At 39.2% G+C, this 14075-nt stretch overlaps 1 protein-coding gene across 8 annotated transcripts in view; it reads left to right on the top strand.

The window, feature by feature from the left end:
* SH3KBP1 (SH3 domain containing kinase binding protein 1) overlaps positions 1–13433 on the top strand; it is a 211858-nt gene extending 198425 nt beyond the window's left edge. For all 8 annotated transcript variants that reach the window (XM_066176909.1, XM_066176911.1, XM_066176912.1 and 5 more), the window contains 5 exons: positions 4113–4222; positions 5521–5646; positions 8587–8858; positions 10268–10331; positions 12398–13433. In XM_066176909.1, the coding sequence (XP_066033006.1) occupies positions 4113–4222; positions 5521–5646; positions 8587–8858; positions 10268–10331; positions 12398–12439 (614 nt within the window). In that variant the 3' untranslated portion in view covers positions 12440–13433. The remainder of the gene's footprint in view (positions 1–4112; positions 4223–5520; positions 5647–8586; positions 8859–10267; positions 10332–12397) is intronic.
* Positions 13434–14075: the final 642 nt, after the last annotated feature.

The raw sequence follows: 14075 nt of genomic DNA, 5'->3' as shown, positions 1-14075 counted from the left end.
AGGTACAAGTCTAGTGAATTTAGAACTTTTTCTCTAAATAATTGCTTTAAATAACCTTGTTTAATATCCTTTAAATAACCATGTTTCCAAATGAACATAGGAATGAGGAGAAATATTCCATTCTTAAGTGGCTTGGAAGGATACCAGGGAATAATTCTTGCTCAGCTAACATTTTTTTCATATTCCTGAAATACCGTTGCTCAGTAAGCCAGACTGTATGTACTACACTGATATATTAAAATTATTCTGATGCCTTTTCTCCCCATCTCACGAATTACTTCATGGATTACCAGCTTCATCAGTGAGACAGTAATAATGATGAATGCATCTGTTTAATTGTAGAACAAGTATCAACTATTTTTTAATTAGGGAGTTAATTAATTAGTTAGTTAATTGATGGGTGCCATCTCTATGTTCTACGTGTTTAATAGAGTCTTCCTTACTGTTTGTTATAACCAGACAAAGAAAAGCTGGACCAGTGCAGAGTCCAGGTCTGCTGGATGCTGATGTGGCTGTACTAGCAATGAATGTGAATACAGTGGACTGGACTTTTTCTTTAATGACATCCCATCTGGGCCCTGTCAGAAAGGCTGTGCATTTTGCTTAGTATGTAAATTTAAGCTCCCAATTTCTAATAGCTGCAGAAATACAAACTAAATTCAAATATCTGCATTTAATTACCTTTATTCAGTGAGTTTAATATAGTCAGAACCACATAGCCTTGCTTTCCACCAGCAAAAAAAAAAAAAAAAAATAACTAGCACAAGTGAGTTACTGAATCCACAGCATATATGACAGCGTGGCAGAAGTTTTGTGAGTGGCTCTGTTGCTCATTCTACGGGTTACCAGTTCACTGGATGGGAATTTTCTTGAATGAATACCTCCACAGGTGATAATTGTGGTAGGTGATGATAGGAAGAACAACATCTTAATAAGAAGGACAAATGGAGAGAAAACGACATATAAGGGTGCTGGAAGTGGATTTACTATTTTATTGTTGTACCAAGTGTTGTCCATTACACTTTAATAGAACCTCATCTAAGTATCAGCTGAATGGCTGTAATTTCACTAGTTTGGCAGCAGATACTGCCTGTGGAGCCTTTATAGCCTGTGTTCTACTCTTTTAAAATTCAGTGCAGGTATAGGTTGCTTTAGTTTATTTTTCTAGCTATCAAAAATGCATTCAGAAATGGAAAAAAAAGAGGATTCCCAGTATTTCTTGATAATAGAAGCTTTGACCATAAATGTTCATCTTTCATGGTATTTATAAAATGTATGGAGCAAATTATGTCCGCAAATGCTTATGGGTCTCAAGGATGCAAATTTGTGCACTTTCTGTTTATCAATACATTTTACAATTTAAACCCGAATATTTCATTGTTCTGATAAAATATACAATTCTAGGTATTTACTAGTGTCTTTAAGCCAAAGAAACACATTGAGTTAATTGACTTTACTATTTTTACATTGATTGTTTTCCATATGAGTGTAGATACCTTTTGTAAGAGCAGAGAAAGGGACGAGTAGTACGCACAGAATCACAGAATCTTTAAAGTTGGAAAAGTCCTCTAAGATCATTGAGTCCACCCAGCAGTGCCAAGTCCGCTACTAAACCATCTCTCTAAGCACCACATTTACACATTCTTTTAATACTTTGAGGAGCAGTGACTCTACCACTTCCCAGGGCAACCTGTTCCAATGCTTGACCACAACTTCAATGGCGAAATTTTTTTTAGTATCCAATCTAAACCTCCCGTAACTAAACTTCAAGGCACAACTTGAGGCTGTTTCCTCCTGTCCTGTCGCTTGTTACCTGCAATAAGAGACTTGACTCCCACCTCACTCCATCTCCTTTCGTACTCCTGTGTAGACCACAGAAATGGAAAAGGGAGAGAGGGAAGTCATGGACTGCAGCTTTCCTAGGCTGCAAAATAACTTCAGCCAATTTCTTGCCCCCTCAAAGCAGAAGTCTGCTCTTCCCCTCAGTTTTACCAGCTTGAATCAGTCCTGTGGTACTGGTACTGATTCTTCCTTCAGTGCAAGTATTTGCATGGCTTGGCACATGCCATTGGAAAATGAGCTGGATTAAAGCTTGCTCGGCAAAAAAAAAAAAAAAAAAAAAAAAAAAAAGTGAAAACAGTAAAGTGGGAGAGGGTGGCTGGGGCAAATGGAAGGATTGCTTCAGCCTCCATTTCTGTTCATGTGTGTATCACCCATTTAGAGGGGAGTGTATATTTTGATAGTATTACATTTTTACTGGGCAATTTAGCAAAGTAATTCGGTAAGAGAAAATTAAAATTAGACACTATGTTAATATATTGATTACTGATTTGCTTTGTGATCTTAAGTCATTTAGCTGTTTTATGGACCAGCTTCAAACTGGATCTCAATGGAAACCAGCTCTTAACACTTGCTTGCTTTTTTTTTTTTCCAGAAAATAATTTTTTTTTTCTTTTTCTTCTCTCCTGAAACCCTGAAGTTCTGTAGGACTCCCGATAGGTTTTGTGCAATGTGCTAAAATTAGCTCATTTTAACTTTCCAAGCACTGTGGCCTCACCTGACGTGTTGGGTACAACTGAGGCTTCAGATTGTCAAATTCCCACTGACAGACTGGGTGGGTGACCTACCTTTGCACAGAGGCTGCAACAGTCAATAAAAAGAGCAATGACAAAAATACATGGTAGAGGACAGTGGGGTCACTGGTTATATATAGGAAGAGTCACTCCAAAAATAGAGCAGTATTTGGAGGTGAATAACCTTAGACTATTTCAGGGCTATTGAAAGAACTCTCTTTTTTCTTCTTTTATTTTTTTTTTTAATCTCGTGGAGATGGAAGGACATCGCTGAATAAGGAATCTCCAATCCCAGTTACTTTCTAGCTGACAAATCATGAATACTTGAAATCAATTTAAGTGTCCTTCAGTGCGTATAGTTTATTGCACAGGCCCATTACTTAATTTGTTTTTCCATTGGGTAATTTTGTACGATGGTTGGTTGTAATATGGCAACAAAACTGGATCTTCAGAGATTCATTGTTCTGTAATAGTTTGTAAAATTAAGTGCTTAGTTTATAGAACTATTAACTTAAAAGCTGTTTTTTTTTCCTACACGTGTGCAATGAAAAAATAATCTCTGAATAATGAATATCATTCCTGTATTTGATTGATATCTGAAAGTAATTTTTAAGAACTATGATTTATCTTGTCTAAAGTACCTCTTGTGTGTTTTCTGACTCCTTCCTGCTCAACATATGCTGTAGGGCATTTTGAAATGAAGGTGAGTGAAACTGATACAACCCATAAAAATAGATGAATGGTATTAAGCCATTTGATTTATCCATGTAATCATGAGCTGTGGTATTCCTTGAGCCTCCACATCGTTCTTTCACGTAAACATGTTACCCTGTGGCTGGATTCAGTAAACACTTCCCCAGAGCTTTTCACTGGCCATGGAGATGGTTGGTACAGCATTCAAGCAGACCTGCTTTCCCTGGACTCTGCACAGCTTCAGGAGCTTCTTGGAGCTTTTACTTACCATAGCCTCTTGACTACTGGAGGGAGATAGTGCTCTCACCTGCATTTCCTGGAAACCAGGGTGCCTCCAGCTGCAGGTGTCTGGGAATCTGCAGATCACTTCCAGCTTGATCCTTCTCATTCTGCACTCTCCTCTACTGCAATGCAGAGCTGGCAGTACAGTTCCTGAGACAATGTGTGCACAGTCTTATGTCTCCAGTTATTCAGGAAAAAAAAATTACTAACCCCTTCAGTAGCCAGATGGAAATTTTGAAACTGTTTATTCCATGCCATAGAACCCATGATGCCATTTAGCTTTCACTATGCTGAAAACAAAGCCAAAGGCTCCTCTACACGTTCCCCCTCTGCTTTATTGTGTTTGAGATGGAAGGGTAATTGTTCTTGGCAAGGGCTCCTGGATTACAGCTGCCTTTGACTTCCAGGTTTTTTTAGTGCCATCGTGGTGGCTAAATATGTGCAGAACACTGTGACACATTGGGGAAAATGGGATTTCATTTCTTTGAAATTAGAAAAAAATGTGATTCTTTCCCTTTGAAGACAATTGCCAGAAAACCAAATCAATTCTATTTTATTTTTAAGATTTGGAAGGTTTTGATTCTGTAATACCAATTGCTGAGAAGCTTAATCATCCAACTACAACCAGACCAAAAGCTACTGGCAGGCGACCACCCTCCCAGTCTCTAACATCTGTAAGTTAATTTTCCTTTTCTTTAAAAACTATTTTTAAAAATATTTTTTCTGAATTCCCCCCCCCCCGCCCCTACTTGTGTTCCTTGGTGTTTGCTACTTTTACCCAGCCATTCCTTCACACGTACAATGAGGCAGAGAGATGCAGATCAGGAAAATTACTGTCAAAAGGCTGCCAGTGTTTTGAACACTGATGTTTAAAACATTCCCTTCCTTCTAAGGTTTATACCCCCTTATTTGGGTGTTGCCAAGTGTTCCTTGCCAGCCATGACTGAGCCCAGAAAAATCCCTTATAAAAATCTTTGGAATAGACTAATTTGTGCAAAGTATTGAGGATTTTGAAAGGTTTTCCCAAAAGAAGCATTTCTCCTGGTTTCTTCAGGACATTTACCAGATTTTGAGGACAAATAGATCATTCAGTCTTCAACAGCCTTCCTTGAGCTATCATGTGTTTCTTCTCATTAAGGTCACAGTTGTAAATACAAGGGTGATTTAAACTTCACTCTCTAAAATCTATCTTTAGATAAGTCTGTCTCATAAACAATACTTTGGAAACCACACCTTAGTTTTTCAATGTCTTCTTCTTTGGGGTTTGGGGTTTGTTTGTTTCCATGCTTTTTGCGTTCTGGAATGTCACAATGAGAGCAACTACTGATGGTTACCCAAGTCCATTTTGCTGAAGAAAAACAAAGTGGAAGGAAGCAAAAAGGGTTATTGCAAAACTGATAGAACTCAAAAAAAGAGAATGCTTTCAAAATTGACTGCTGTCATTAGTACAGAAATATAAAAGAGCAGGGTAGAGGTTTTCCTTCCCCTGTCACATCTATGAGGAAAGGATCAAGGGGTGAAAAGAACCTTCCCTTTCCACGCCTTTACCACGAGGCTGTGCCCAAGGCAGCCCTGCAGTGCCAGCACCGTGCACTGGCAGTGTCTGGGGCCTCTGCAGAGCAGCAGGGTGAGACTTGCTCTGAGCAGGGCCACGGCAGTGACAGAGCTGGGATCCCCACGGCACAGCACTCAGTGTCCTGCCTGGGACTGGAGGCTGCCTTCATCTTGTGATATCATGCAGTGCAAAGCTGTAAATTAATGTTGAATTAAACTCTTAAGCATTTCTTGAATGCTTTGAAAGCCATCTAGCTTTGAAAATAAGTTGCAAAAAAGGGAGAGTAGGGGGCAAAGAGTCCCAATTTTAAGTATTGTTACTTTGAAAATGATAGCTAAAAATGTTCTTGTACAGTGAAAATATCTGTGCTTTTCTTTCTTTTTCTTCTTCTTTTGTGGTGCGTGTTTGTCTACATAGTCATCCCTTTCAAGCCCTGATTTCTTTGACTCACCAAGTCCAGAAGATGAGAAGGAAGAACATGTTTCCATTACTCACAAAACTCTTGAAGTGTCAAGGAAATCAAGAACTGTTACAATATCACAAGTAAGTTAATTGGAATGCCTCTGCTTAACCTTATCACATGCATTTTCTTTTTTTAAAGCAGTACTGAAATATTTAAAATTTAATTCAACAGTCACCTGGTAACTGCCCACTTAAAGAAGCTTAAAATAATAAAGTTTACTAAAGGTTGTTCTGTGCTTGAAAGGCAAGTCAAAAGTGAATTGCACAGTTAAAATGTCTCAAATAACCATACTGTGAAAAAAAAATTCCTTCTTGTGTAAATGCATTTCACAGAATCAGAGAGGCTGGGAAATAAATTTTAGGAACAAAGACCCTGTCATTTTGCAGCTTCAGATTGAGTTTACATTAGAAGAGTCTGTGAGTAGAGTAAATACAACCCTTTGACATACTGTAATAGTATGTGAATTTAAATTTGCAAATATAGTCACTTTTTATACTGGTATTGTATTCATTTTATAGGTTTGTGTCATTCTTACTATATATTGGTAGACTACTATAGTGGAATCAAATATTACAAAAGGAGTATGCAGGTCAGGCTTTAAAGGTTGGAAGTATTTTTTAGTACATAAGGATACCTTCAATAATGAAAATACTGCATTCTAATAGTTTAACAGGTGTTTGAAAGATGAAGTTATGCACTTCCGTGATCAAGTTATAAGGATAATGTTTTGCTATGTAGCTCCCTCTTCTGGGAGCACTTGCACCAAGGAATACTGCTGGGCCAACATTTCTAAGTTATGTGACAAAACTGTTGATGTTGTTCCTGTAAAATGAGATGGCTACTATTAGAAAGCAGCTGCTTGAGGCTTTATTAAGCTCTGGATTAAGATGATCACATCAATGACTCCAGTTGTGCCTTGTTTGCCTACTGTGGATTTGAACTCAGCCTGAAATCTCTTTTCAGCCCGAAGGAAACTTGCATCTACCGATATTTGGGGTCGTTATCCATAAAAGATCTGTTTATAGGTACACATTTCTCACACCCCTCTCTGCTCTGGGACCCCACCTGGAGTGCTACATCCAACTCTGGGGTCTCCAGCACAGGAAGGACAGGAACCTGTTGGAGGTCACTGAGATGATCAGAAGGATGGAGCACTTCTGCTATGAGGAAAGGCTGAGAGAACTGGGTCTGTTCAGCTTGGAAAAGGGAAGGTTTTGAGGTGACCTAATTGTGGCCTTCCAATAGCTGAAGTGAGCTGACAGGAAAGATGGAGAGGGACTATTTACAAGAGCACGGAGTGATAGGGGAGGATGATGGAGTGGTTTCAAACTGAAACTGAGTAGGTTTAGATTAGATATTAGGAAAAGAATTCTTTACTGAGGGTGGCAAGGCACTGAAATGGGTGCCAAAACAGAGAAGTAGTGTATGCCCCATCCTTGTAAATGTTTAGGACCAGGCTGGATGGGGCATGGAGCAGCGTGGTCTAGTGAAGGGTGCCCCTTCCCATGGCAGGGAGATTGGAACTAGGTGACCTTTAAGGTCCCTTCCAACCCAGATACACAAACTAATTGATAAAATGTCAAAAGAGTATTATTCAGGTCATTGAGTCAAGCTTTCAAGGCACTACAGTGATTCAGCTTTCTTGTGATTATAATGCCATTTTTATTTATATTTATGGTCAGACTTGTTTTTTGTGCAGAGCACTTCCTGAATTCAGTGTTTTCCCAGATCAGGTGCTGTGCTCAATCATATTGTATAGTAGGGAAGACTGGTTTTTGCAGAACTTGGTGGATCCTCCTCTTCTCTCCCCATCATAAGTTTTCCTGATTTTAATCTCATCACTAACTTTTCTCTCAGTTACTTTGTTCAGCTAATGCCACCCTGCCAGTCTCCAAGTCCTCACTTACAGTGTCTCCTTCCATCTCCATACCATTTATTCTCAGTATTTTGCCCTATTTGCCATTCAGCTTCAATATCTCTTTTCCAAAGAGAGCTGGAAGGTTGCCTAGTGCTTTTTCTTGCTCTTGTCCAAATCAGATTTTCAAACGTGCCTAGTAGCTGTCATGTAACGCATGCATAGCACTGCCAAATAACAGTGCAAAGATTCCCCTCACCATTGTGGGAACTGTACTTTACACTGTTCTCTGTATGCAGTGAAGTAGATAGATGGTCGTGGGTGGTTGGTAAACTTCAGATTCTCTAATTGTCTAATAAGTATAAAATGCTATATTATTTTGTATTACATTATATTCATATATGACATTACGTAGCACATATGCGTAGAGGCTTGTCTAATAAGTATAGCACTGGATTGCAGTTAAGAAGCAAGGAATCCTATTTAGCTAACCACATGATTCCAGGGTTATAGGTTAATGGTGTGTTTTTCTGTCAAGTTCCTGGAGGAATAAAGAGCTATTGGTAGTTATGGGGATTCATGGAAGCTTTGATTAACAAAGGACAGAACACTACGTTTATTTATTATTAATATATTATCATTTTGAAGCCATGGGATTTTTTTTCTATATATATGTCATACCAAAAAGCGAGCCTAATGAGTATTTTTCTATTTTCATAATGCTAGGGGGAACATGTAATACTTTTTTAATTTTTGAAAAAAAAAACTTGGAAGATTCCTTCAATAGATGGGGGGAAATTATAAATTTAATTTACAAAAAAATACAACTTGGATTCTTGGCCGTGTAGTTTTGTGCTCTGTGGGAGGCATCCATGGATATAGATATGTTCTCACTAACATCTGAGAGAAACATTGAGCATCTGTCCTTGGTTTGAGATCTTGGAAATGCTGTTGTTGAACGTTTGCATCACAACTAGACCCCCTCTGATGTACAAATACAAAGATGATGACTAATTGCTATATTTATCATGCTTTTGCCAAGACTCCATGTTTGACTGCTGGAATTTCAGCATTACCGAGGAGCGGCTAAATACTTAGCACTGGTTATAGGTTTGATTTTCATAAAGCTTTCTGCAGACATTAAATGTTACTCTTTTTGTTGCAGGTATCTGATAACAAAACTTCCTTGCCTCCAAAGCCAGGAGGTCTGGCTAGTGGCGGTAATGTACAACCATCACTGTCCCCTTCACCGTCACCTGGATTTCACTCAATTGCTATGGGAACAACAGGCCACAGGTCAAATTCCCCATCCCTGTTTGGTACTGAAGGAAAGCCAAAGACTGAGCACTTGAGCCAAGGTCAGACTGCCCTGGAAGAGCTGAGAACACAAATTAGGGAGCTAAGAACCATCATTGAAACAATGAAAGACCAGCAAAAGTAAGTACTGCAAATCACAGCTGTAGGTGGAATGGATCCATTCATGCATAGTGGTGGCAGTTTCTGATTGAGTTTGCCTTCATGGATATTACTCTGCACAGCTGGCCTATCTGTTTGTGAGTGATTTTCATGTGACAGAACATACTCAGGGGTGAGAACCTCCACAAAAAAGACCTGCACTATCCACCAGCTTCTTTTTCCCTGTGTTATGACACAAGTAGATGTTTATGGGGTGTTAAAGTTTAGTTGCTAGCTATAAGCAGTGAATGTTGTTTTATTTGTCACTATCTATGAACTCCTGTGCATTGATCATAGTAAAAGGGGTGCATTTGTTATAGTTGTAGTACAAATTTCTACAAGCTCCTGAAGTTATTAAATGAATTTGTTATTTGACTGTTAGCACATTTTCCCAGGAAACTCATGTTACAAAAGGAGTAATTGAATTGTGGCTAGGTCATCTGAAGGTCTTTGTGTTTATGGCCCTGAATCTTACTATTTTAGTTTTGGGCATCTTTGTTTTCTTTAAACCACTCATTTCTTAGGAGAAACTGGGGCTGGCATGTAACTTTTGATGTTCCTGAGAATATTTCATGCTTTGGAAGCTAAACCTTCACTTACATTGTCAGTTGTGTGTAGCCCAGGCAGGAAAAAGAAAAGGGCAAGCAGCGTGCAGAGCCTGTGGCGGAACAGAGTTGTGCGGAGTTTGGGAGAAGATGCATTTGGGAGGGCATGGTTCAAGCTGGATGTAGCCAGCAAGCCCCACGGCCTCGCCTCTTAGGCTGACCCTGCTCCTCTGCTCTCCCCGGCCCTTCTTGCAAGGGCAGCTTCCACCTACTGGTATCTGTCCTAAGGTGAGATCGCTCAGTGGGAACATGAGAACGTGTCTGCTCCTTATAGCTATGTTCCCTTTCCTCACAAGTAAGAATGACAGAAAATCCATATTTGGGATCCTTAAGTCTTATAAATGAAGTTGAAGGTTACATTGTATTGCTGGCATAAACAGCTCTTAAGTGGCTTAAGGATGGGTAGGATTTGTGTTACCAGTTCCTATAGCCCACCAACAGTCAGTACATCTACATTTGGTATGGAAAAAGGCAACTGGGTGCTGATACAGTGTTGATACAGCCAGGCCAGAGCAAAGCCTGTGGATGCAGGGCTGGTAGGAGGCATTAGTCATTAGCCATGTGGGATGGGCGGGGTACTGTCCCATAGTGAGTTTTACTTCTCTCTGCTGTAGCCTAGAGTATACAAGAGTATGCTGACTTCAATTAGATGTTCAGAGGAAAAAAAAAAAAAAAAGAACAAAAAAACCTAGTGAAGTGGGGTAAATGTATCTCCAAGAGATAATTTTTTGTATTTTACTAGTGTGGTCCTTTCCATCCCAACCTTCTTTTGCATTCTTTTAACAGAAAAGAGATTAAACAGTTGCTCTCTGAGTTGGATGAAGAGAAGAAGATCCGTCTACGATTGCAGGTACTTAAATTATTTTTAATGTTGGGGATGTGATGGCAGGTTTGATTTAGCCTGACATGGGACATAAAGCTCTGCTAAGATATTTAGATTCCAGTGAATCAAAAACCACCAATATTTCTGAAAGGCATATACCTCTTCCCTTCATAGCATTTCAAGTTTGTGTCATATATATTGCAATATTGGGTTTTTACTGAAAAGCCTGATAATTATCCAAAAATTTATCAGCACAAGTAGACAAATTTTAAAAAATTAAACACAATGCCAGATTCAAACTATGATTTTTTTATATCTCAGTTTTAATAATTTGCTTTTGTCACAAATGAAATCATGCCTTTTTAAGTTACTTACTTCCTGCCAAAGCTTTATATTTTGTAGTAGGCTTGTCTCAGTGTTAATATGCTTGGAATATTATTTCATATAGCAAGATTTTAATATCTGCTTTACTTATTATCTTTACTAAAGCACCCTTAGCAATATATAATAAGAGGCTCTGATGAAGAAGTCAGTTACTGCTACAGTAGTTTTTACAGTACCTTAGCTCTAGATGATGTTGTGCTGGCTTAGTCATTTGCCAGGTATCCTGCTGCACTGCTTGTGGGATTCATGGAGCTTGGCCTTTGCTGAAATCATTACCAATGGTGCTTTGATGTGGAATGATGTCAAAACTGCTTTTGGGGGGGTTTGGAGGGTGATTTAAACAATGCCATTAACAACGTGCTTTAACTTGGTCAGGCAGATACACTAAAGGGTCATTATAGGCCCCTTCCAACCAAAATTTTTCAATTCTAACCTATGCTATGCTCTTTTATTCCACATACTTGGTAAGTGGTTTGGTATTGATTATATTATATATTTTTATGGTATAGGGCAACTGTACTTTGAACTAGGGATAGAAAGTCAAATTGTAATTTCATTGGACTGTTCCCTCTGTAAAGTACTTGGTCCCTCTGTAAAGCAAAGGGTTGTCAGAACTGGGGATCCTCAATGTCTATGCTCCAGGGCTGTCTAAAGGACTTTATGTGTCCGACCACATAGCAAAATGGCTTCTAATAATACACAATTCTTGTTCAGCTAAAACTGAAATTTATTCAGATAAAACCCAGTGAACATTTTTGATAGCCATTGTTGATTTAGTCTAACAGGCCAGAGTATTCAGAGTTGTCCAGAGATAACTTTACGTCTCTATGCTGAGACATACACTGACAGGTTTAAAATCATGATCTTACAGCTGAATGCTTTTACTCCAGTTCAAATGTTGCTTATACTGGTAAACATTCAGATGCTAGCCAAGATGGCATTATTAGTTTTACATGAAGATGAGAGCTAACAAAAAACGGTAGCATTAGTTTCAGAGTGCTCTGATAGACATGAAGTAGCACAGCTCTCAGGCCACACGTATTAAAGAAGACTGCCTTGATGATGGCACAGTTGAATACAGGTTGAAACAGGTGGGTTTGAATAAATCTAGGACCCCTGCCTTAGGGTTTTCAGTGTCTGTCAGAGGGACCAAGTGTACAACTGAGGCTGCTGATGGTTTCAGCCACATCCTTTTAAGCATGGCTGTACATCCTTCAGGGCCTTTAAGGTGCCTGGGCACAGGCGTGATGCTTGTAGAAAGCATCACCATTCCTACAGCAAGAAACCTCCCTGCAGGAGAGAGACAATGGGTTTTGTCCCTCCGCTACCTGTCCTCATTGCCAGCAGAGCAGTTTATTGTGCTGGCTGTAAGTAGAGCTGCTGGTGCATGGACACAGTGCTCATTCTGCAGTAATGCCAGGCAGTGAGTTGTGTGGCTTGTAAAAGTTGTAATTTAAAAAGATTGAAAGGTTTTGCAGTACATTCAATGACTATACTTGTCATGGTCTGAGGGAGGAAGCTGTGCCTGGTCATCTTACACAGTTGAGAAGCACCTCAATTTGTGAAATCTGTGGAAATAAGCGTGGTATAAAACTTGTAGTTGACACCTTTGGACAACAGGGAACGTGCTTTTCAAGTGGCACCAACTGTGCCTCAGTTTGCTAAAGCATCTACTTTAATCAAATACTTTTTCTTCTGTTTGTTTTTAGATGGAAGTTAATGACATAAAGAAAGCTCTTCAATCAAAGTGAATACTTGATAGGTGGAATGTTGCATTATTCTTCATGACTGAGACTCAAATTTATGCCCCAGCCAAAATAACTTTGTGCCAAATGATTTAAGAATTGCCTCAACATCCCTTTATTTGAAGGATTAGCACAACAGTTTTTGATAGCACAACAAAAACACCAACGAGAACAAAATTTCTACCCAAAGCCGTGCTGTGCGGCACTAGTTGTGACTGAAATTGATCTTCTTGTGCTAAAGGCTCTCTACTTCAAGATCCTAGGTGAAATGAAAACTCAGGCAGTTTAGTCCATAGTGGTACTATTTTGATGATATTTTTCCATAAATAAAGTGTATTTCAGATTATCTGTTTACAAGCTTTATGATTTTGACTTTTGGTTTTTAATTGTCTTTTGTCACAGATTTTAAAACGTTTGTACTTCATATAGCCAGGAATGAATGTTAATTTTGGGGCTGGAGGGATTATTTTTGCTTTGAGATTGAACAGCCTACTTTTCGTTACGGTTTTAAGTTCTGTTAAATATGCAATTTTATGTCCCCGAATCCCCTACGAACTTAAACTTACATTGTGTACAGTAATGTATTTACAAGAAGGAAACAAACCAACAGAAGTCTGGTCTTTGCAATGATTTGTGCCTTTCTTTGCCACACACTGACTGGAGCCGGTTGAGGCCAGGTCTCCCTATGTAGCTACCACGATGTCCCTGGTGTCGGGTGGAGGTCACCTTCCCACGCTCAGCTCAGAGGTCAGGAGAGCGTGTTTGTGCCAGGGGCAGGACAAAAGGGCACAGCTGAGAGCAGCTTTGTCTTGAGCAGCTGTGGCTTTTTAGCTTTCCTGGTTTGGATAGGCCTCTCCCTCAACCTGAATGTTCATCTCCGCTTGATTTTCATTAGATGATTTAAACACCCACCTCTGTCCCCAATTTTGCACAGAGTGAACAGAATATGCATTATTAAAGCAAAAATAAATAAAAGTAATCTATAAAACATGAATAAAAAGTTGTATTATTTCATGCACAAGGTTCTCTGTCGTGTGACAGTGTTTCATTTGCTGTTGACGTGGTATTGTTTGCTATACAATATTGTACACTTACAGTCTGATACACTTCACAATCCTACTTTTGCAGCAGCACTTTCTTCTCAACATGTTGTTGAACCTGATGCTTACTTCAGTTTCTCTTTCTCTTCAGTTTGCTTTCATTCTTTCAAAATTTCACATTTTCCTGGTTGTGGTTTCATGTGTTCTTAACTAACTACAGAGTATCTCATATCTTGTCAGCAATCTCTGTTAAGTTTATAAAGTGTTTAAATAACAGATATTTTTGCATAGCATGGAGTGAGTGGGTAAGTGATGTTGGTGATACTTCCAAGTAACAAAACCCCCCACAGAAAGGATCTACTTACCATCCCATCAAATGCTAGAGCTGGCTCCAGCAGCACACCCTGTATCAACATGAGCCACCCTGCCTGCCAGGAGCTGATTGAGATGTAGTATGCAGTTGGCTGGTCACATTCACATATGGTTTGCAGAGTTCCCATGAACTTTTTGATATGCACAAATATATAAACTACCCACTCCACCGTACCTGAATCTGGCTTTGTGGCTCTCAACTGACAGTGCAGAACCTGACTGTTGGGATG

This window comes from Chamaea fasciata, unplaced genomic scaffold (assembly GCF_029207755.1).
Source record: "Chamaea fasciata isolate MVZ Bird 193981 ecotype frontalis unplaced genomic scaffold, bChaFas1.0.hap1 SCAF_2, whole genome shotgun sequence".
Classification (NCBI taxonomy): Eukaryota; Metazoa; Chordata; class Aves; order Passeriformes; family Sylviidae; genus Chamaea; species Chamaea fasciata.
The sequence above is the reverse complement of the archived record's forward strand: the minus strand, read 5'-3'. Positions and strand labels throughout refer to the sequence as shown.